This window comes from Pogoniulus pusillus, chromosome 27 (assembly GCF_015220805.1).
Source record: "Pogoniulus pusillus isolate bPogPus1 chromosome 27, bPogPus1.pri, whole genome shotgun sequence".
In the NCBI taxonomy this organism is placed as follows: Eukaryota; Metazoa; Chordata; class Aves; order Piciformes; family Lybiidae; genus Pogoniulus; species Pogoniulus pusillus.
In genome coordinates, this window is record NC_087290.1 from 8,779,069 (window position 1) to 8,799,661 (window position 20,593).

Genomic DNA, 20,593 nt, shown 5'->3' on the forward strand with positions numbered 1-20,593 from the left:
TTTTTTTACTGCATGAGATAAAGCTTGGCACACTGCAGTGGTTTGTGGTGTCCACTGCTGTCCTCTGTGACCTCTGCAGCCCAGATAGCCTTTGCCCCTTCTTGTCCTTCTGGGAGTGGTCCTGGGCTGCTCTGAGGCTTTGATCCCATCATCCCAGGATCAGAGAGGGGAGAAGATGCTTACAGCAGCAGATTTTGGTTGCCTGAGGCAGGGAGGCTGCTTTCTTCCGTCATCATGATGTAGCTGGTGTGTGAGGATACGCTGTGACTGCCTTGATGTGCCAATCCCATAATAACTGGCAACTAATCAACTGGAAAGGGAAATGCTCTGTTGAGGAGAGAGGGAAATGGGATGTGGTTGGAGGTGAGGGACCAGCCAGGTGTGGCACTGCAGAGCCACATCAGCCAGTCGGTAAGCTCAAGCTCAGGCCTCTTGGTCACTGGAGTTAAAATATGGCATCTTCTGCCACCGTGGGCTTTTCTGCTTCCTCCCATTTCAGCTCTGTCAGCAGTGGTCACTCTGCCCACCTCCTCCTGCCCCTTTTTTTTGCAGCTTTCTTGACAAACTTCTTCACTTCTCTGTTCTTTTTTTCCCTCTCCTTTGTTAGCAAATAATACCTCACCTGAAGCCATCTGAAAGCCACTTCTGCTCTTACAAGGTTCAAAGATTGGCTGCCCTGATGGCCAAAGCCCCGAGGGCCAGGCGAGTGGGCCACAAAAGGATGGGCACCCCACTGCAGAAACTGGCAGAAGGGTATTGAAGAAAGTGAGAGCACGAGGAGCTCTCATCTGGCTCGAAGCTGCTGCTCACAGTGCAGTTGGTGTTTTGTTTCAGAGGCCACGAGTGAACGAGTTAATGATGATCCCAGATGGCTTCAGAGTTTGCCTCTTGCCACCCCTTCCTGTTCCCCCCAGGATCTCAGATGGTGGCGGGAGATGAAGTAAAATTCTAGAGTTGATTGTAAAGTTCATCTCTCTCCCTAAATCGTGCTGGAACTTGTGTGTGCTGTGTTGGCAGCTTCAAGGGGATGCTACCTGGTAATTAATTAGTTGTCAAGAGACAGCCCAGAGGTTCCAAGTCTTTATATTCTTGCTAATAGAAATTGCTCTGATTCCATTTTCCTCCTTGGCTGGAGGGCTGAAGAGCACAGGCAGAAGCTGTGGTCCATGGGCAGCTGGAGCTTGCCTGCCTGTCCTCTGTTGGGGCTCCTCTGAGCATGCTAGCACAGGCTGCCAACAGCACAGACCCTGGGGGAGCCCAGTCGTGAGCCCTGGCTTTGCCAGCTGGTTCTGCTCATGCCTCTCACCACACACTTGCCCTCCTTTTGCAGGTGAGCCCTGCCACCATTTCCCTTCAGCTTCTTCTCAGGATCTTCTCTGGACATCATCCTTGCCATCAGCCCTTCCCCTGCAGCCCTCTCCCCGGCCTGGAGAGAGGTGCTGGGCACATTTCTTTTCACAGAGCCCTCTTCTGGGCTAAGCTTAGAGAAATGTTCAGTGGCCACAGAGATCCCCAGTGTCTCTCAACGTTACTTCTGCTTTCTTCTTTCTGACTTTCTCTCCATGCTTCTGCAGTCAGTCATGAGCAGGTTGAGGTTTCTTATTGCAGAGAGAGAAGTGTGGTTGGGGAGCTACCTGAGAGGTGCCTAGATTTCGGGGTCCTGTCTCAGCCAAGCAAGGCCTTACTCTTGCAGATCTGGGCTGGAGCTGGCTGATGCAGTGGTTTGTTAAAGGACCATTTGCATTTTGCCACACTATTTTATCCCATCTTTTGCAGAGATGCTCTACCAGCAATTGACAGTTCCCCTGTCCCCTTCTCTGGACACTGTGTGTCCTCCAGCAGCCCAGTTGTGTCTGATGTCTTGTACCCATTTAAGATCAACATCTTTGGAGCTGAACCCCATCATCCATTCAAACTTCTTACCATGCTTCTCTGCTCAGCATCACCATGCTGGGGATAGCACTGTATGACATCTCAGTTATTTGGGAGATGTCTCTCTCCTCCCTCTGCAGCAGGACATGGTCATTTTCTGTTGCAATATACTGAAAAGTCAAACCTTCCCGAGGCTGCAGGAAGGGCTTGTCTGGAAAAGAGCTCCTGGCTTTGCAAGTAGCACTCTGGAGACCTGCAGGAGGTGGTGATAGCCTGCCAGCTGTAGTGATCCAGGCATGACAGTGTGGGTGAACCTCTCTAGTGATGCAAAGTGGTCCATCTTAGCTCAGGATGGAGCTTGCTTTGTCTCCTTGCATCTGGGAGAGACTCCTGCATGCTGCTACTGCCAAGCACACCTTGGGTGGGCATGGAATCATAGAATTGTTTTGATTAGAAAAGACCTTTAAGATCATCAAGTCCAACTGTTAACCCAGAGTCACCAAGGTTCCACTAAACCGTGTTCCTCAGCACCACATCTACACAGCTTTTATATTCCTCCAGGGATGAGGACTTCACCACTGCTTTGGGCAGCCTGTTCCAGGCCTTGGCAACTCTTTTGAGAAAGAAACTGTTCCAAATGTCGAACCTAAACCTCCCTTGGTGCAGCTTGAGGCCATTTCCTCCTGTCCTGTCACTTGTTGACTTGGGAGAAGAGACTGACTCCCCACCCTGCTCCGGTCTCCTTCCAAGCAGTTGCAGACGTTGAGAAGGTCTTCCCTTGAGCCTCCTTTTCTCCAGACCAAGCAACCCCAGGTCAGACACAGCAGGGCTTGGGAGCAGGGTGCAGCAGGCAGGCTGATGCTGCAGCAGGCTGGGCGAGGGGAGAAGCAGCCCAGCCCATGGGCAGGGATGCTGCAGCTCTTTGAAGCCCATCTCAGCTACCTCCGGGAGCAGCTCCGCTCAGGCTGATCCCAGGAAGCAGCACAGCGAGCGGCACAGCTCTGCCGGATGCTCTCACGCCTGCGGGTGCCTTTCCTTCCCAGCCCCGGGGAGCCACCTGGCATGGCTGCCTTTGCAGACACATGGTCCCTTCTCTTTGTGTTTAGTTAAGTGTGGGAGGACTCGATGCTGTAACTCCTGTTGCTTTTAAGCCATTGTTAGGGCTGATAGGGCCCTGCAAGCAGACCTGGGGATTTTACAAGTGTGGCCTGGTCCCTAACAAAGGCAATTAGGATGCTATTCTGTTATAGCTGGGGGAGAGAGATTCCTAGTGTCTGGAAGAATCACTCTGGAAAGGGCATAATTTAATGCAGAAGATGAAGACAAAGGCATTTGGAAGGCAGGATGTGGGGAAAACAGGGGCATAGAATCATGAAATCATTTTGGTTGGAAGAGGCCTTTAAGATCATCACATCCAACCATTAACCCAGCACTGCCAAGTCACCACTAAACCATTCCCTCAGCACCACATCTACGCTGCTTTTAAATCCCTCCAGGGACAGAGGCTTCACTACTGACCTGGGCATCCTGTGCCAGGCCTTGACAGTCCTTTTGGTGAATAAACATTTCCTAATCCCTGGCAGGATTGGAAAGCTTTGTAGATGCAGTGTTGGGGTACCCAGTTTAGTGGTGACTGTCAGTGCTGGGTTAATGTTTGGACTGATGGTCTTAAAGGTCTTTTCCAACCGAAAGGGTTCGAAGGTTGCTCTGGGTATAGGCTGAAGCTTCAGGCTACTGAGTGGGGGGGGGGGGGGGGGGGGGGGGGGGGTGGGAAAGCAAACTGTGCTAGCCACTGGAGTGTGAGCCTGCAAAGCAGCAGACGAAGGAGGTGGAGATAACAGTTGGGACAGGAGTGGCATGGAACTGTCAAGTGATGGTGAAGCAGCAGAGGTAGTGCAGGAGAGCTCAGGGGAGCGGAGAGGGTGAGGAGAGGCACCGCTGCCATCTGGTTTGGTGCGATTCACCCTGGGCAAGTCAGGAGGCTGTTTCCAGTCACAGGACTCGAGCCGTGTTTTGTGCTGCTGGCTCCTTCCTCGTTTGGCTTTTCCAGCATCTGATCTGACTGTTTGTTTGCTTCCAATGATTTCAGTTGTTTTCTCTTTTAGTTTCTGACCCCGAGTGCCGGGGCTGGGGCAGGCAGGCACCGTTTGAAAGCCGCCACTTGGCGGCAACAACTGTTTGAGCCGCGGAGCAGCACCCATCTAACCCCTCTTTTCACACACTCGGAGCTTCCCAAACATTAACCTTTGGATTAAAATTTTCCATGCTTGGTCTCTCCCCAGATGTGATGTCTGAGCTTTGGTTTGGGTTCATGTTTTTCGTGTTTGCTGGATCCATGTTATGGGAGAACGAAAGAAATCCTTTTCCCATTTAAAAAAAAAGAAGTTATAGTCTCCTTTTTTTTTTTTTTTCAATTCAGGGATTCACCAAAAATGGTTGAAGTTTGAAGCTGAAAACAATGAGCTTGGCTGCAGCAAGCTCGTGTTGTTGGCAGTCAGGGAAGTGCCAGAGCTCCAGGTGTACGGTGCAGCGCAGGCATCACCGGCACAGCCTGCACAGCCCGCTCCAGGTATGTGCAGGCTCTGCCGGCAGAGCCAGGAGAGCCTTGGTGTGAGTCAGGCTGAGTAACTCCAGATTTGGAGGAGAGTGGCTGGTTTGAGGAATTTTTTTTAGGGGGGGTGGGGAGGAAGGTAGTTGTTTCTCAGGCTCCACATGCAAGATCAGAGTGCACCGGGGACGCTCAGGCTGCCGTGAGTCAGGAGCAGGCTGTGCCACTCTGTTCTCAGTCCTCTGCTCAGTGCTGCAAGTTGTGGCATCTCTGGGAGGTGACTTGCTGTAGACATGGTGGTACAGTCACCCCGAGGTGGCAGCATCATGGCATAGATCCTGCCTCAAGGGCCCCACGCAGCACAGCCTGATTTTGTGTGGCATCCACCGATGGCTGCACCTTGCCTTGTTGCAAAGCTCAAATACTCAGATCTCAGTCGTCTTGTACACTTCAGGGCTACCTTGGACATGCTTAAATGGTCTCCATTTCTCTAGACTGACCATGGGGGATTTTTCTGCTGGCTGCAGCACCTCTCCTCTCTGCTCCACGTCTGTGTGCTGCTCATCGGGTGGGGACCTGCGCTGCTCACACCAGCGCTTGTAATGTCTGGCCGGCAGCTCTGCCAGAGGCCAGAATTGGCTCCCGGTGCGCGGCTGGATCGCAAGGACAGTGTTAGATGGAGGGTGGAGTGAGTGAATACCCCTCTCTTCCTACTGTGCTTTCAGGAAATGGCTCTTATGCAGCTGTAAGTGTGAATGAAGTCAAAAGGATGGATCGGTGCCCCTGCTCCAGCCCACCCCACTTGTCGAGGCCCATCCAGAATCCCCACCCTATTGTTCTGGTTCAGCTCCTCCGTTTGGGAGCTGGGGCCCTGCTCTGTGCTCAGCATCCCGCTCCCGGGAGGAGGAGCTCTGCAGAAAACAGAGACACAGCAAATAGTTTTTACTCTCCAACAGCCGCCGTTCCAATTCCTCCTTCCCTTTCCTGCCCTAGGTGTGTTTGCAGCTCGGCTGGAAGCGAGTGGCTGCAAAACTCAGGCCATTAATCACCTGCCAAAAAAGCTGAGTGCTGGGTATAAGTAGCAGAGCTGTGCTCCCTTCTGCCTTACAATCAGAGCAGAATCTGCTCGGGCTGTAGCTTGCATCCAGTGCATAGTCACCTCTCTGGTAGGCTAATGGAGTGAGTCTCACTTGGAGCAGCCCCTCCTCGAGGAGGACATGGGCTCTCAGGCACTAGAACGTCATCGGGAGTCCCCTAAGTGGCAGCATTTCGCTGTAAAGCAAAACACAGTTTGTCCCTCCCTGAAGTGGCTGCTGGAAGTGGTGTGAGCTGCTTCCCGCCCTGCCCTGAGCAGCCGGGAGTGCGCTGCCAGTGTGGTTCTTGCCGCGGGTGGAAATGCCAGTGTTGCTAACTGGGGCTGGTATCGCAGCCGACCAAGCTGTGGTCACATTTTTCTGGTGTTAGTGCACTGCCTTCCCTATCCCCACCCTCTGTTTTCAAGGGAATTTAGTGGTAGCCTCGACGGAGGAGCCGATGGTGGGAGGACTTCTCCTTGCCCCGTTAGCTGCCCTTTCACATGGGCTTTGCTTGCTTGCTAGTTCAAAGCAAAGCCACTTCTCTTTCAGCTTCCAAAGCTGCGGGCAGCTGGAGTGCCCCAAGCTCCCCAGCAGCGTCCGGGGCCGGTGAGCTGTGCAGGGCAGCGCTGGGGCAGCTTGCAGCTGACGTTGCTCAGTCTGGCTTCTGGTTTGTGGAGCGCAGGGTTCTCATCGCACTGCTCTGACTCAGGTGTCTGTTTCCTCTGATGTGGGCAGCCCTCGTCGCTGGGGCTTTTGCCCCTGGCATGCAATTGTTCTGTGGTAAGATGTGCAGGAGAGCTCCCTGGATGCTGCCACAACCAGCTAGCTGGTGGCTTGGGTCCTCGGAGTGGTAAAAACAACATTACAGGAGCAGCATCTACCACACTGCTACGTGTTGTAAAGTTCCCCTAAAATTGGTGAGGCAAGCATCCAATTTGTGTCCCAGACTAAAAAGTCTGAAGGAAATGAAACACACACAACCTGACTCGGTCGGTGTGCATGCATTAACTCAGATTTTGGGCTGCTGCCCCCCATAATTTGCCCACCTGGCTGGGTGTGAGCTCAGGGACCCTCAACTCTCTGTTGCCCATTCAGCTCTGCACACCACCAGCACTGAATTTCCGTGGGGCAGAGTGCTTAGGAGGGACCTTTTGTGGTTTTTACTGGCTTGTGTTTTCCTGGCTGAACAGCCATCCCTGAATTCAGTACCGTTCTGCCACTGAGACTAACCCCTCTAACCAATTTCCCTAGAGCAAGATCCCAGTTCAAGAGGTCAGGATTGTCACCCTCTGAGAATTGCTTGTGTTTGAGGAAGTGAAAACACCCATGAGGAGGCTGCAAGCAGCAGCCAGGTGGGAGCTGTGCTGCTTTAGGGGGTTTTAGCAGTTCTCATTAAAAGAGTCTCCTGTAGTCTCAGAAATCCCAAGTTTCCTAACAGAAGAGGAGAAAATTCCAAAGACTTTCATCCTGGTTCAAATATCCACCAGGGCAAGGAGCTGGGGAAGTTACATAGGGATCTCAGATGACATTCTCTGAAAAGCAAGCTTAACAGGGTGTGAGTTTGAAACGCTGTGCCCTCTGCAGGGGCTTGGCCAGCGCCTCTCCCTTGCCTGTGCCGAGTAATGAAGGGCACAGAAGGGGAATTAGAGGCTGTGCCTGAGGAGCCCCTCCACTTTTTGAAGCCTTTGGCACCTCTGCAAGATTTAAATGACAGACAGACATATAGATATCTGTAAATACTCGTGTGGTGCCAACTCAACCACAAAGAAGATACAGCATTTGTGGTCCAAGGAAGTTTAAATATTTGTGGTCAAACTTAAAATTCGACATAAAACTCTCATCTGTGGTGGAAGGCGTCCAGGAACTGCATGGAGAATGTATAAGCTGTGTAAACTCACAGGAACAGCTTCCCAAATGGCCCTGCCAGGACCAGGCAGAATATTCCAGCTTTTGCTTCTCCTCTCCCTCCTGCTGCCGAGGTTGGGAGGCAGGTTTGTGAGTGGCCTGTTAACACCTGCAGAGGTGGAAGTCCACCGTGCCATGGGTGTTGCTGGTTCCCTCGCTGCCTGTGGCTGAGTTCACGCTGGTGGGGGGAGAGGTGGATGGTGTGGGCAAGGCAGGTGGATGCTGTGAGGGTGAGCTCTGCTTTGCTGGTTTTGTATGTTAGATCCTCATTTCTGCTTCCTTGCTTCTGGCTTGATACCCTTTTCCTTCCATCACTCCACTTCCCACCATCTCAGCCCTCCACTACCCCAGACACTGGTGTCTTTTCCTATGCATAGGGACAGGAACCGCCGAGTTACTGTGTGGGCCAAATCATGGGGCACTTGTCTGCTTGTCTCCGTGGGGCAGTCCTTAGGACAGCTCATGCTGTCAGTGAGAGCGAAACATCTGCTCTGCCCCACTGCAGTGCATGATGCCTTTGTCTGCCTGGATGTGAGGGGTAGGTGGAGGGTGCAGAGGAGCTGAGTTGGATCTCCATGCAGCAGTGCAGCACACTGGCGTGCTGGGGGCAGACACATGCCACAGGAATCATGCCCCTTCAGGCCTTCCTCTCTGTGAATGCTGCTGCTCGGGAGGTGCTTTCTGAAACAGGGAGGCTGCCAGATAGCCCCATGGCATGGACAGCCTGGACTTGGCTCCTGCCTTTTTTTCCCCACATACCCTGCAAAAAGGTCTCTTGCTGCTGCAAGATCACATAGAGATTTGCAGTGGAGATGTTGGATTGAACATTCATCAGCCACATTTCCCAGATTCCAAGAGAGACAGATCCTCATCCTGGCACAAGAATCTCTGCTCACACCAGCATGGCGTGGCCCTGTGAGCAGAAGTACCCAAGACAAACCAGGGGTGGATGAATTGGCCTTGTCCCCAACACCAGCATCCCCTGGAGCAGTGGCCTCAGAGGAAGGGCAGCGAGTGTCTGCTGAGAGTGGAGCGGGTCCCCTTTCCCTTACTAAGCAATCCTCCCTTCCTCCACTGAAGAGCCTGCTAACCACTTTCTTATCTCTCTTAACTCTGCAAAACAATCTTTGGCAAGGCAGGCATCCTCTGAAATGGCAGAGGAAATAAATTCCCCCAGTCCCTGAAAAGGAAAGGCCTGGAGATTCCTGCAGCAGGGAGAACAGCCTGTGCCCTGTGGGAGTGGCTCTAGTGCCATACTGGCATCTCTGGGGATATGGGCCTTGCTTTCCTCCTTCCCCAGCCTATGACCACAGCCTTGTGGCAGTGCTCAGGGACTTGTCTTCCTTGCTGGGTGTCCCAGTGGGATCTGCCAGGGAGGAGCAGAGTGGTCTGCTTTGGCCTTGGCTTGGCTCTATGATTTAAATTTTTCTTTTTGTATCCCTGGGAGGTTTGTGGATGTGCTGGGAGCTGGGGTGGTAGAGAGGAAGGCGTGGAGGTGTCTATGACAGGGAGTCTGTGGCTGTGACACGCCTGCAGTCACCATCTTCTTTCAGAGCTGTGATTTTTGAGTCCCTTGTTCTCTCAACAAGCAATCTAAAGGTGTGATCCTTTCAGTTGTGGGGATTGGTGTGCCCAGCTCTGGGGCATATGACCACAGGGCATGGAAGAAAATGCTTTCTCCAGTGGAAATTCCTGCAGCCTCTTAGGGAAGGCAGCATTTTGCAGTGGGAATCCCCCAGCTCTCACTGAGCTGTTGGCAGCAATGCCTGAGGACCCGGTGAGAACCAGGCAGGAGCCACACTCACAAACTGGATGAAATGTCTTCATCACTCTGTGGAGACTTCCTGTACCCCATCATCTTCTCTGGGACTTCTCACCCAGACTGGAGTCGTGCTTGCTTCTCATTTTGCAGCTGCCCAGTAGGAATGGGTTTGGTAGGGGTAAAATTAAGTAAAGCAAACCTGCCTACAAGGTGTCAGATGCAGCCTGCAGCCAACTGCTCCCTGTTGCAAACACTGCTGCTCTCTGGAGAGATGAGCTGACAGAAAGATTCTTTAGCACATTTAAGAGGTGAATAAAACACCAGGGCAAGTCTTTCCAAGCATCAGCAAAAGCCAGAAGCTTGGTTTGGAAACGATCAGAAACTTTCCTGTCTGGGCTGAGTAGCTTCTCATGCTTCAGTTGGTCTCTAGCTGGACTGGAGCCAGCCCTTAAGGTCATCCTGGGCACAGGAGCTCAAGAGGGATCTAGAGGATGCTTGTCCATCCACAGTGTCTGCTTCAGGTGACTTTGGTGTTGACTCTTCCACACAAGTCACAAAAGGTTCCTGCAGCACCCTCAGATGTACTTTATGATGGACAAACAGCCAAGGAGGGGAAGAGTTGAGAGAAGCTGGCTGCTGTCTGGAGGAGCTGTATAATGTTTTGTAGGGCAGTGCCAGGCTGTGGCACAGCATAGAGGGTTTCAGGGATGTTGGAGGGCACCTGTGGCAGCATGAGGTTTCCGTATGGAATTCTAAATGTCTTCTGGCCTAGGTCAGCAAAATGTCAGTCTGTATTCCTGCCCCACAGCCACTAGGTGCCAGTCAGGGAGAGAGAACGGGCCGCTGGCAGACAGATGGACAGCTCTGGAGAGGGTTGCAGGTGCAAGGATCTCCTCCTCTGAGAAGGGCTTGCTGGGAGCAGGCTCCAAACCCCAGAGTTGCTCACAGCTTCCCCCTTGTCTTTCAGCCTCAGCTTTATGTGCTACTGCTGTCCGCAGTGACAGTACCTTGGATGCAGTTAGAGGCCCTTCATGGCAGGCATCTGTGCAGTCTGCTCAGGGCTTCTGCTGATGTCTGACACCAAAAACTGGGTGACTCAGCTCAGATCTATCACTCTGCACCTTTGCTATCCTCCATGCTTCTTTTCTGCACGAACACGTGGTACAAGCCAGGCTGGTCTCAGCGCAGCAGACCGAGTGGTGGTGGTGGGCAGTTGGCTCCCTGCTGCTTTCCAGTCGTGGCTCAGCTGTGTGGCCAAGGTTGGAAAGACAGAGATGTTTGCCCCGTCCAAGAGCACATCTGCTCTGATGACTCATCTGAGACGGCGTGCCCCAGAGCAGAGGCTGAAGCTGTACCTTTTGCAAGGCTTGGGGTGTTGGGAGAGAGGTTTGGCTGAGACATGGCTGCACTTTCTCTTTGGGGAGCTCCTGCTTTGCAGAGAAAGTGGTTCTCCAGCAGCAGCAACAAAGAAGAGCAACTGGAGTGATTCTTCTGAGCTTTTCTGTCTTCCCTGGGTGTTTTCTTGTGCACTTCTCTGCCGTGATAGAGCATCAGATGTGGATGTGGTGGATCCTTTCCCCAAACATGCTCTGTGATTGGTGCTAGATGCTGCCCATACTGGCTCTGGGTCCTGCAGAGCCAGGGCAGCCGCAAGATATGTCGGAGCCAACTGTGCCTTGGTTGCTCTCTCAGGTCACACACGGAGCTGCAGGCGTGTGGGAGCTGTGTCCACCAAGCCTGCTTGTGGGGTTAGTCGAAATCAGAAGTTTCTTGAGAAAAGCTGTGGCTGAGATCAGCTCTCAGCTGCAGAAACCAGGGCTGGGATCCAGCTGTGAGCGCTGCTGCCCAGCCGTGACGGACACTTTGGTCCTCCCTACCCAGGTGGCCATTTGGGGCTGGGCAGGGCGAGTTGCTCTTTGAGCCCTATCCTGGCTGAGGAACGAGCCCAGAGAATCTGTGCCGTGATAACGCCAGGGTTAAACCCAGGCCAGCTCTTGTGCGAGCCTGCGAGATGAAAGCCCAGAAGGGCTGAGGCCAAGCCGGGTGCTTTCCCCCGTGCTCCTCCTCCAGCGCTCTGGGCCGCCCTCCGAGCTGGCTCCCCGGGGATGGGAGGAGGCAGCACAGGGCACTGGAAGGCATTTAGCCACGGCCTGCCTGCATGTTTTCACAGGGTCAGTGCAAATGTTTCAGCTGGGGCATGTAGACGCTGCGTGGTTTAGATTGTTTGAGGCTCACTTGGTTTCAGCATCAATCAGCTACTTCAGCTAAGCCCTGTTTAAACTGATGTGGCAAAAACAGTGTTATCCCCACGCTGGATTCTGCTGGAGCTTGGCTCTGAGTCTCACTCCCTATCCTGTTCCCATCTCTGAATCTGGGATGGGATCTCTCCATGCTATGACTCAAACTTCTCATGTCCTTTTCCCCCTCTGAATCCAGCTGTCAGGATGTGCTCGTGTCTCCCCCTTGCACACAGGAATGCAGAGCCGGCAATGGCAGCCTGGCCTCCAAGCAAACCCTTCTCCAGAGCCGCTGCCTCCCATTTGCTTGCGGAGACTTAACGTTGTGCCAAGAGAAAGGCTGCCGAGGTCCTTCCCCCCGCCGTGGGCAGCAGCGTGGCATTGCCAGAGGCAGCCACGGGCACAGGGCAGCCCTCTCCGGACTAAATCTCCTTGTGGGGTGTGGCAGGTCCCCACGGCTGAGGAGGGCTCCCTTGGCCAGCTGGCTTGGCTGCCCGGGGCTCTTTGGACTAGCTGAAGGAGGCTGCATTCCTGCCTCCCAGTTATTTGCTCTTTAGGACGCTGCGTAAAATTAACAAGTTGTAAAAGTTGATTGAAGACAGTGGAGGGTGTGACAGTGATTGGCTGGGCTGCAGGGGGGCTGTGTGCGGAGCCGAGGGGCTGGGACGGGGCAGAGGGGCTGTGTCCCACTGCCACAGGCTCCAAGCAAGCCTTTGACCCCTAAAGCAAGACTGTGGCTGGTTTCTGGTGGTGTTACCCCACCAGCACCAGGTTCATGTCCCCTCCGGCACAGCACTTGCAGCTCTCAGAGCCAGGTCCTTCTTTCCTCTTAAGTCTCCTGGAGGACATGCACTGGTGTCAGGGCCACATCTTCTTTGGGCCAGGTGCCAAATACCTTGTGATGGATTCCTCTGCCCTCCTCTTGTTGTAGACCAGCACATGGTTCTCGGGGAAGCTTTTCCCTTCAGCCCGTTTTAGCTGCAATGGAAAGTATGACCAAGAGCATAGAGAGGTTGGTGCTGGTCTCTTCTTACAGGTAAATAGTGATAGAACAAGAGAGAATGGCCTCAAGCTGCAACTGAGTAGGTTCAGATTAGATATTAGGAAAAAAATCACAGCAAGAGTGGTCGGGCATTGGAATGGGCTGCAGGGAGGGGGTCGAGTCACCAACTCTGGATGTGTTTAGAAGTCATTTGGATATGGTGCTTGGGGTTTGGGGTCAACCTTGTAGAACAGGGATATCGATTTGACTTGGTGATCCTGAGGGACTTTTCCAACCTGAATGTTTCTGTGATTCTGAGGATCAGCTTCATTAGATCTGAGGACCCTTTGTTAGACCTGGTACCCTGCTCACCACTGGCAAGAGGTGACACACATAGGGTCCTGGTGGCACTGACACTAGAGTGGCTTTGAAACCACAACATTTGGTACGGTTCTTGTGCAGCCCTGTGGGTCTCTACAGAGAATTAACTGTGTTAATGTGTGTCCTGCTTTGTCTTAGTGATTAATATGTAAAAGTATGACCTGTGAATTAGCAATTGGAGCGCTAATGAGCCTCATTGGTCTGCCCCAGCAGCCGCCAGCCCACCAGTGGGTGACTGGTGCTGGGAGCTGATGGTTAGCCCGGGTAATGCAGCAGGAGATTAGAAACCTCTGCCCTCCGGCCCTGCTGAAATCAGGATGGCAATCGCAGGCGGAGCCACCGCCGCCCGTGCCTGGTCCCCAGCCGCGTGTCCCTGAGAGGCACTGTGGTGGTGAGGGGCTCGGCAGTGCCTCGGCTGCTCTGGCCACTGGGGAACTGAGCCCGGGTCAGGGACGGGGGCACCAGACCACTTCAGCAATTCTCAGTTTCAGTTTTCCTTTGCGAGCGGCTGCCTGCTTGTCAGGTCTATTTTAATAGGCAGCGATGACTCCAGGCCAGGCTTTCGGTTCCTGCTGTTTCACTGCTCAGGCTGGGGGGAAGGGCACACGGGGTGGCTGTGTTCCTCACCGGGCCTGGGGTGCCTGTGCCACATCACCAAACACATCGACGCAGCGTCCCTTTGTACTGGGCCGTTCTTTCGCGAGGGATGTACATGGCTCCTGCCATCCTTGCCGCACTTCGCGTTGGCAGCAGGGAGTCCCCATGTGAGCCACAGGTGCCTTGACGGCCATCCCTGCTGCCCTGGGCATCCTGGAGCTCCTGTGGGCACTCACCTTTCCACTGCAAAGCAGGAAGCTTCTGGCAAGAGCAGGTTGCTCTGTGGCACACCCGCTCCACCATTCAAGAGAGACTTGGGTGCCAGTCACGGGTCACTTCTTTCCCAGCATCTCAGAGGCTGGGTTGCCCCACAGCAGGGCCAGCCTGGCTGCCGGCAACCCTCGAGCAGGGCTGCACGTGATGGGGCTGTGCAGAGTGTTTGCTCCTTCCCTGTTTTTCATTCATGTGGGCTGGAAAAATGTGTTCATGAGTTGAGTTGCTGTGGCATTATGTCATGGGCCTTCGGTTGGGCTCTTTTCTCCCCAGGAGATGAGCTGAATTCAAGCACTGGGCTGTGCTGTGCTGGCTTGGCAGGAAATCTGCTGTTTCCTACTTGTTTCTTCTTCAGGGGAGGAAGGAGCAAACCCACCTGCCCTTGTCCCCTTGTGGGTGAAAGGAGCTCTTTTACACTGTGCCTGATCCATTCCCAGTCTGGGCGACTCCAACTGCGAGGTTTAAGCTTTTGCTGTGCAGAGACAGCTGTGCTGCAGCTGTGTCAGCACCCAGCCTTTCATGAAAACCTCATGGGTCCTGAACTAGAAGTGATGGCTTTTATTTCTGGAGGTGTCTTAAGAAGTCCCTCAGAAATGGTGTCAGGCTGGCTTGCCCATCTCTTCTCCACCTAGCCAGACAGTTTCTGCATCCCCTTCACCATACTGCTGCTGTCAGCCACATCCTGGAATTCCACCACATGTGGCTGCCTGCAGCACGGCTCAGCCCCTGGTGCTGCCACAGGCATGTTCCTACAGCCGTGCCAGCAGTGCTGGGCACTTCGCTCACTCAGCAGCCTAGGCACCAGGGAGCTGCAGATACCAGCACTGGAAAATCCCTGGGCTGAAGTCACTCTGTATGAGTCAGGCCAGGTCTCCGCGGCATTAGCCTGCCAAGCTGGGGCTGAAGCAGTCAGTGAGGTTTCCACCACTTCCCCCAGGTCCACTGCAGCCTGGAGCTCTCTGGTGGGATGTTTCCCATGACAGCCATTCCTGGTTTGCTTTTGTTATCTTTCCTTCTGACTTTCCCCGGTGCAGAATTGTTCCTAAAAGAGAGCCAGGAGGGTGGAAATGTTCCTGTGGTGACACTGGCCAGGATTGCTCCTGGCCACATGTCCCAGGCAGCCCTTTGCTTCCCCCAGGAAAGAGATACCCAGTATCCTGACCTGCTCTCAGTGCTGCTGAACCTGCATCCCCTTGTCCTTTGCTTCCCTCTGTCCCATGGGACATATTTTTTAGGAGCAGGCTCAGTGGTTACAGATCCTTCGCTCTCTGAATGACTGCATCCTTACCACTACCCAGCTCGCAGCAACAGCCTCCCCTGGGGAGAAAGGAGCTTCTCTTTCCCCTCTACCCATCAGCATAGGTGCAGGGGGATGCAGAGGCCCAGCTTCAAAGAGAGGTGGCCCTGGCTGTGGGTGCAGGAGGTAATCACTGGGGTGGGAGGTTGGAGGTCAGAGGAGGGTCAGGTTTTTGACACGCACTGCAGCAGCATGCTGGTTAAAATTAGCCCGCAGAGAGGAAACTGCCAGCTTTGTGGAAGAGCAGAAGTTTCCTCTCACAGCAGCCTGGTGCAGTGGGACCACATGCTGCTGCCAACCCTCTGCTCACCATGGCACGGCCCCAGCACCAGCATGGCAGGGTGCCCAGCTGGCCTCCACCAAGCCAGGGCTGGGCTATGTGACATTGGTGCAGGGGGAGAGCAGTCTGTGCCCCTGGCTGCAAGGTGTCTGGGTAAGTCACCTGTGTGGAGCATGGCCCTCATCCTGGCTGCAAGATCCTGGTCCTGAAAGCCTGCAGGGACCCTCTTGGGCTGGGGGGTCTCTGAGGCTGCTTTGTACAGAGCAAAACCAAGGTGTTTTATGGTGCCAGCAAGAACTTGGGCATCAAGAGAGTAACAGAATCCTAGCATGGTGAGAGTTGGAAGGGATCTCAGGAGATCATCTACTCCATTCCTCTTCTAAAGCAGTGTCACCAAGGACAGGTTGCCCAGAGTGGCAGTGTCCAGGCAGGTTTGGAATTTCTCCAGAGAGACTCACCAGCCTCTCTGGGCAGCCTGCTCCAGTGCTCTGGCATCCTCACAGGAAGTAAGTTTCTCCTCAGGTTCAGGAGGAGCCTCCTGTGTCGCAGTGTGTGCCTGCTGCCCCTTGTCCAGTGACAATCTTCGGTGTGGCCTTTGTCTCCATAGCACTTAGCACTTCTAGCCTGTTTGCTGACTTTATCCCTATAAATCTGCTGCTGCTCAGGGGTGACGCTGGTCAGCAGGAAGCCCCAGGGGAGAGCTCTGCAGGTGCGGAGCTCTGCTGTGAGGGGACAAAGTCTGAGCCAAGGCTGGTTGGGGTGGGGCAGAGGCTGTGCCTTGGGGGGGCTGCAGAGGCACTGGGCTCCTGGGCTCTGGAAACTGCATTTGAGAGCCTCATAAATTGCATAATTACGCAAGCTATTGAGTTTCCTTCTGGTCAGATCTGTCCCAGCCTCCCTGACAGGGGTCCCCAGTTGGTCCATGAGATGGTCTGTGGGACAGGGTCAGGCTGGAGACAAGGAGGGGCCAAGCTTTTCTCATGCCCCCACCCCTCTGCTTTTGCACCTGCATCCCTCCCCAGCCTTTGGGGGGTGAACCTGGCAATGGAGCCAAAACAAAACTAAGGATAGGCCACATCATTCATCTCTCATGCTTCAGAAGGGCTTTTCCCCCATTAGGTGGGGCTGGGCAGGAGGCTGCCTGCTCTACAGTAGCCCTGGGGTGCTGAGGCGGCAGGACAGGACACAGCTTGGTGCTGGGTGTCCTGACTTCCCCAGCCTCCTTTTCCCTGGGGACAGTGGGCTGTGATGCACAGGCAAAGCCTTTCCATCCCTGCTTAGAAGAAGAGGGGCACCCCGCACATCCCTGTGCTGCTGCTTAGTGCTGCCTGCATCCCACTGGACTTTCTAACCCTGAACATGTTCCCCTGGCCCTTGTCCATCTGCCTCCCCTTTGCACTGACTTTGTTTTCCTTTCCCTCTCCCCAACCCCCTCGTCCTCACCCTGTAGGTTATTGCAGCCGACTGCAAGAGGGTCACAGTTCTGAAGTATTTCCTGGAAGCCCTTTGTGGACAAGAAGAGCCTTTGCTGGCATTCAAGGGTGGAAAATATGTGTCAGTGGCACCCGTCCCAGACGCCATGGGAAAGGAAATGGGAAGCCAAGAGGGAAAACAACTGGAAGATCAGGTACTGTGCGGGAAGAGTGCGCCTCGGTGAAGGAAGAATCACCCCTGTGGGGCCCAGCCTCTGCCTGCCCTGCAGCTCCTGCTATTTATAGCCAGCATAGCTGCGTGTGCATTTTATGGGGGGAGGCGGGGGGGCAAATGGTGCACAGCCCTTGTCTCCTGAGTGTACTTCACTCGTGCCCTTTCCTGCCAGTCCGACTGGTGTGCCTCTATCTCGCGCTGCTATGAGTTCCAGATGCTGCTTTTTCATACCCGAACCTGGGGGAGAGCTTTAATAACGCGCAGCGCCGCGGCCCCGGGAGAGGATGGTGAGCGAGGGGGTGTCAGGGTTCAGCTTCAGGATCAAGTTTATAGCTATGGAGCTCATTGAGGCAGAGGCCTGAGCTCCAGCCTCCAGCACACGTACAGGAAGAGCTGACATTGGCGCCCCGTCCCTCCCCTGCCTCTCACATCCTGATGTGATTAAGGAATTCAGCTCTTGTTTTTCTGCCCTTGCTTGTTCCTGTAGGCCTTGCTTCACTCCAGGCTCCGTGTGTGTGTTTAAGGGCCCTGCCAGCCGCTCTGCAGGTTGGCTCTTTTCTTCTGTTTAATCTTCCAGTTGGAAAGGCCAAGGAAACAGGAGAGAGGGGCAGAGGCATTGGGAGCGGGGAGCTGGGTGGCCCTGCACTGCCCAGCCTTGCTGCAAGTCCCCTCCCAGTGCCGGGCGCAGCAGAGCCATGCGGAGATACTGCTCCGTGCAGGGGACAACAGCTTGCCTCTGCCAGTGCAGGGTGGCCTGTGGCCCTCTGTGTCTCAGGGAGCTGACAGCCAGAGGAGCCCAGAACAAGAACCTGCTTGCACCCACCTTGTTCCAGCAGCTGGCTCTGGCTAAGCAGGAGACAGATTTCAGGTGATATTTTTGCACTAGGCCTTAGAACAAAAGCTCAGGCAGCAGAGATGTCTCTGTACAGTGGGAGACCTGGACCCTTGTCCTCTTCTGGAGGAGGATTTTCAAGCTGATACCTCCAAAAGCATTTGATGTGGGAAGCTCTTCAGGTTCTACCCAGCATCATGGCAGAGATGGTCCTTTTGTTGGGCCAATCTCTCCAATTTCTGCTGTCAACAAACAGAGTATAAAGAATAGCTCCCTCCTGTCCCTGCACCCTCTGCTCAGCTGTGGAAACCTCTGCATGAGCTCATTGTGCAACCCTGGAGCTTCCTTCTTGGGCTCTGACAGCAAGGGAGCTTTCAGCTTACCAGTGTGACCACTGAGCAAGCAGATCCGAACCCTCTGCAGCACATCTGCATCTGACACATGCTTTTCCACAAGACTCTGTGCAACAGTGTCCCTCTGGCAGCATCCCACATGCCCTGTGGTCCAGGCTGTCCTGGCAGTGGGAAATGAGCTTGAGGGCTGCATCTTCCTCCTTCCCATGGCTAAAAAGTCAAAAGGAGAGAAGAGTGCATGGCTCTGTGGTCAGGCGGGTGTGCAGTCAGGGTGAAATGGGTGAGTACAGGACTCTGCAGTGCTGGGGTTATTCTAAATCAAGACTGTGAGCTCCTGCCCAAGTCCCTCCTGCTGACACATGCCATGCAGTCTGCAGAGGACAGGGAGTGTAGCAATCCTCTTAACCCTCCAGGGCATCCCCTTGTGCAGGATCTGCTCCCTGCAGCTCTCCAGGGGCTCAGAGCAGGTCTTTCTGCCCGGGAGCCAGCCCAGTCGCAACCCTTGGCTTTTGTGCAGAGAAGGGGAGATCAGTGATGCATGGCTTGGGAAGGCTCATGGTCACTGCCCTAGGGAGCAAGGGTGTCTGGGTGAGACAAAGAAAGGGGGTTGGCAGCAGCAGCAGCAGAGCTGGGCTCCTGGGCAGCTGCGGGTGGGACACATGTTGAGGAACAGGAACTTGTGGCCTCCCCTTTGGGCACAGAGCCACTGGGGAGAGCAGCAAAGCTGGAGGCGGAACTGGATTGTGGCTGATCCCCAATTGGACACCAGCCACCACCTCCCGCTGTCCTGTGTCCCAGAGGCTGAGGTGTGTTGGGAAAAGCCAGCATGGCCTTCACCTGAGGTAGGAACAGCATGGCTCATTCTAGGGTCTCCAGTTAGGAAGTGCAGGCATACTGGGAAGAGTCTGCAGACCTCCTGGTGGGAAGAGCCAGGGAAGTGTCTCTAGGAGAGGATGAAGAAGTAATATGGTCCAGAATTGCCTGTGCAGGGAGAAGACTGGAGAACCTGAGACCCTTCAAGCTTAGCAAAGACAAGGTTCCTGGCCAGACAAAGCATGGCAAAGGCAAACTAGAAGTAGGATGCAAATGTTAACAGAAGTAATTAACCGTTGAAGTGACTGACCTCAAGATGCAAGGAATTCTCCATGATGTGGAGCATTAAAAGCAAGACTGAGCATCTCCTTCTAAAACATCTGTTCTAGCCCAGATGGAAGGTTTGGGCTGGGTGCAAGAATCTCGCTGGCATATTCAAAGATCAAAACAGAGAAGGAGAATGGGCTCTTTGGTCTCCTGGGTTCATGGAGGGTTAGAGCAGGTGCAGGCAGGTGAGGAAAAGCAGCATTTGCTCCAAGGGATGTGCAGCCTAAACATCCAGGCAAAGCAGAGAGTCAGGGAAATGCCATGGTTTTACAGAACTGAAGCTTATAAAACATCAGTGACTCACCCAAGGCTGTGGGAAGAATTTTCCAAGGTGAGGAAGAGGGTTTGATTTTAGAACAGAGCTTTAAGCAGGGCTCTGCCCTGCCTGGTCACTGCCTTCCCTGCCCTGTTACCTCCTCTCTCACCTTGTCATTTCCTGGATAGTTGCTATTTATTTATTTTGGATGTTTCTTTTGGATGTTTAGAAATAGTCAGCTGTCCCTCAGGAGACAAGCAGTGATGGACTATGCCTGGCTGGAAGGGGGAGAACAGAGCAAGCACAGTCCCTACCACCAGCATCCCTTACAATGACTTCTCTCCCATTTTCTTCTCGTTCTGCATTTCCTGGAAGAAGGAAGATGATGTGAGGATTGAGGCATTTGAAGATGATTCTGAGGCTGAAGTCAGTGGAGGAGAGATGGACATCAAAGAGCTCAGAGCCAAGAAGCAAGCCCTAGCCAGGAAAGTAGCTGAGCAGCAGCGTCGTCAAGACAAGATTCAGGTAGGATGGGCTATGCAGCTGCAGCATCTGAGCTGGCTGAGGAGCTGCTTTGCTTTGGTACAGGGACTGATCCTGCTTTGCTGTGCCCTTGGTGTGCAGCCATTTCCCTGCCATGCTTCAGGTCTCTTGGATTGTCCCACAGCACCTTGAGTTTCCTGAGCGTAGTTGCCCTGCTCTTTCGCTATGACACCCAGCAGCGAGTTTAGCTCTGACCCTTTGTAAGGGCCAAATTGCTGTTGCTGTCCCCGCCCAGAGTAAGATCTCTCCTCCTGTGCCCTGAGATTAATGTTTTGAGGACTCCTGGGACCCTCATGAAGCCAGATACAGCTTCTCTGTGGAGCTGCCAGCAAAGCCAGGAGAACCTGGCAGGAGAGTGCTGTAGCTGGTGACTGTAGTGCACTGCGTGCCAGGCAGTGAGCTGTTCCCTGGCCTGGGGCAGAGGCTCCATGGCAGCAAAGTTCGGTGAGAAATCAGCTTTCCTGTACAGCAGGACACAGGCAGATGGGGGAGAGGGTGGGACGTGAACAGCAGAGTTCATGTAGGAGCCAGCGGCAGGAAAAATAGCCTGTGAAGGGCTGCTGCAGCAGAGCGCGGCTTGCAGAGCGTTGCCATCGTTATGGGGACAAACAG

General features: G+C 54.0%; 1 protein-coding gene across 9 annotated transcripts in view; it reads left to right on the forward strand.

The window, feature by feature from the left end:
- SMG6 (SMG6 nonsense mediated mRNA decay factor) overlaps window positions 1-20,593 on the forward strand; it is a 117,358-nt gene that overhangs the window by 82,329 nt on the left and 14,436 nt on the right. For 6 of the 9 annotated variants that reach the window (XR_010307362.1, XM_064166338.1, XM_064166342.1 and 3 more), the window contains exons 14-15: window positions 16,661-16,837; window positions 19,814-19,963. Coding sequence is in view for 8 of the 9 variants with exons in the window: in XM_064166338.1 (XP_064022408.1) it covers window positions 16,661-16,837; window positions 19,814-19,963 (327 nt within the window). In the remaining variant the exon portion in view is untranslated. The remainder of the gene's footprint in view (window positions 1-16,660; window positions 16,838-19,813; window positions 19,964-20,593) is intronic. The other 3 variants (XM_064166339.1, XM_064166340.1, XM_064166337.1) reach the window with 1 other exon arrangement.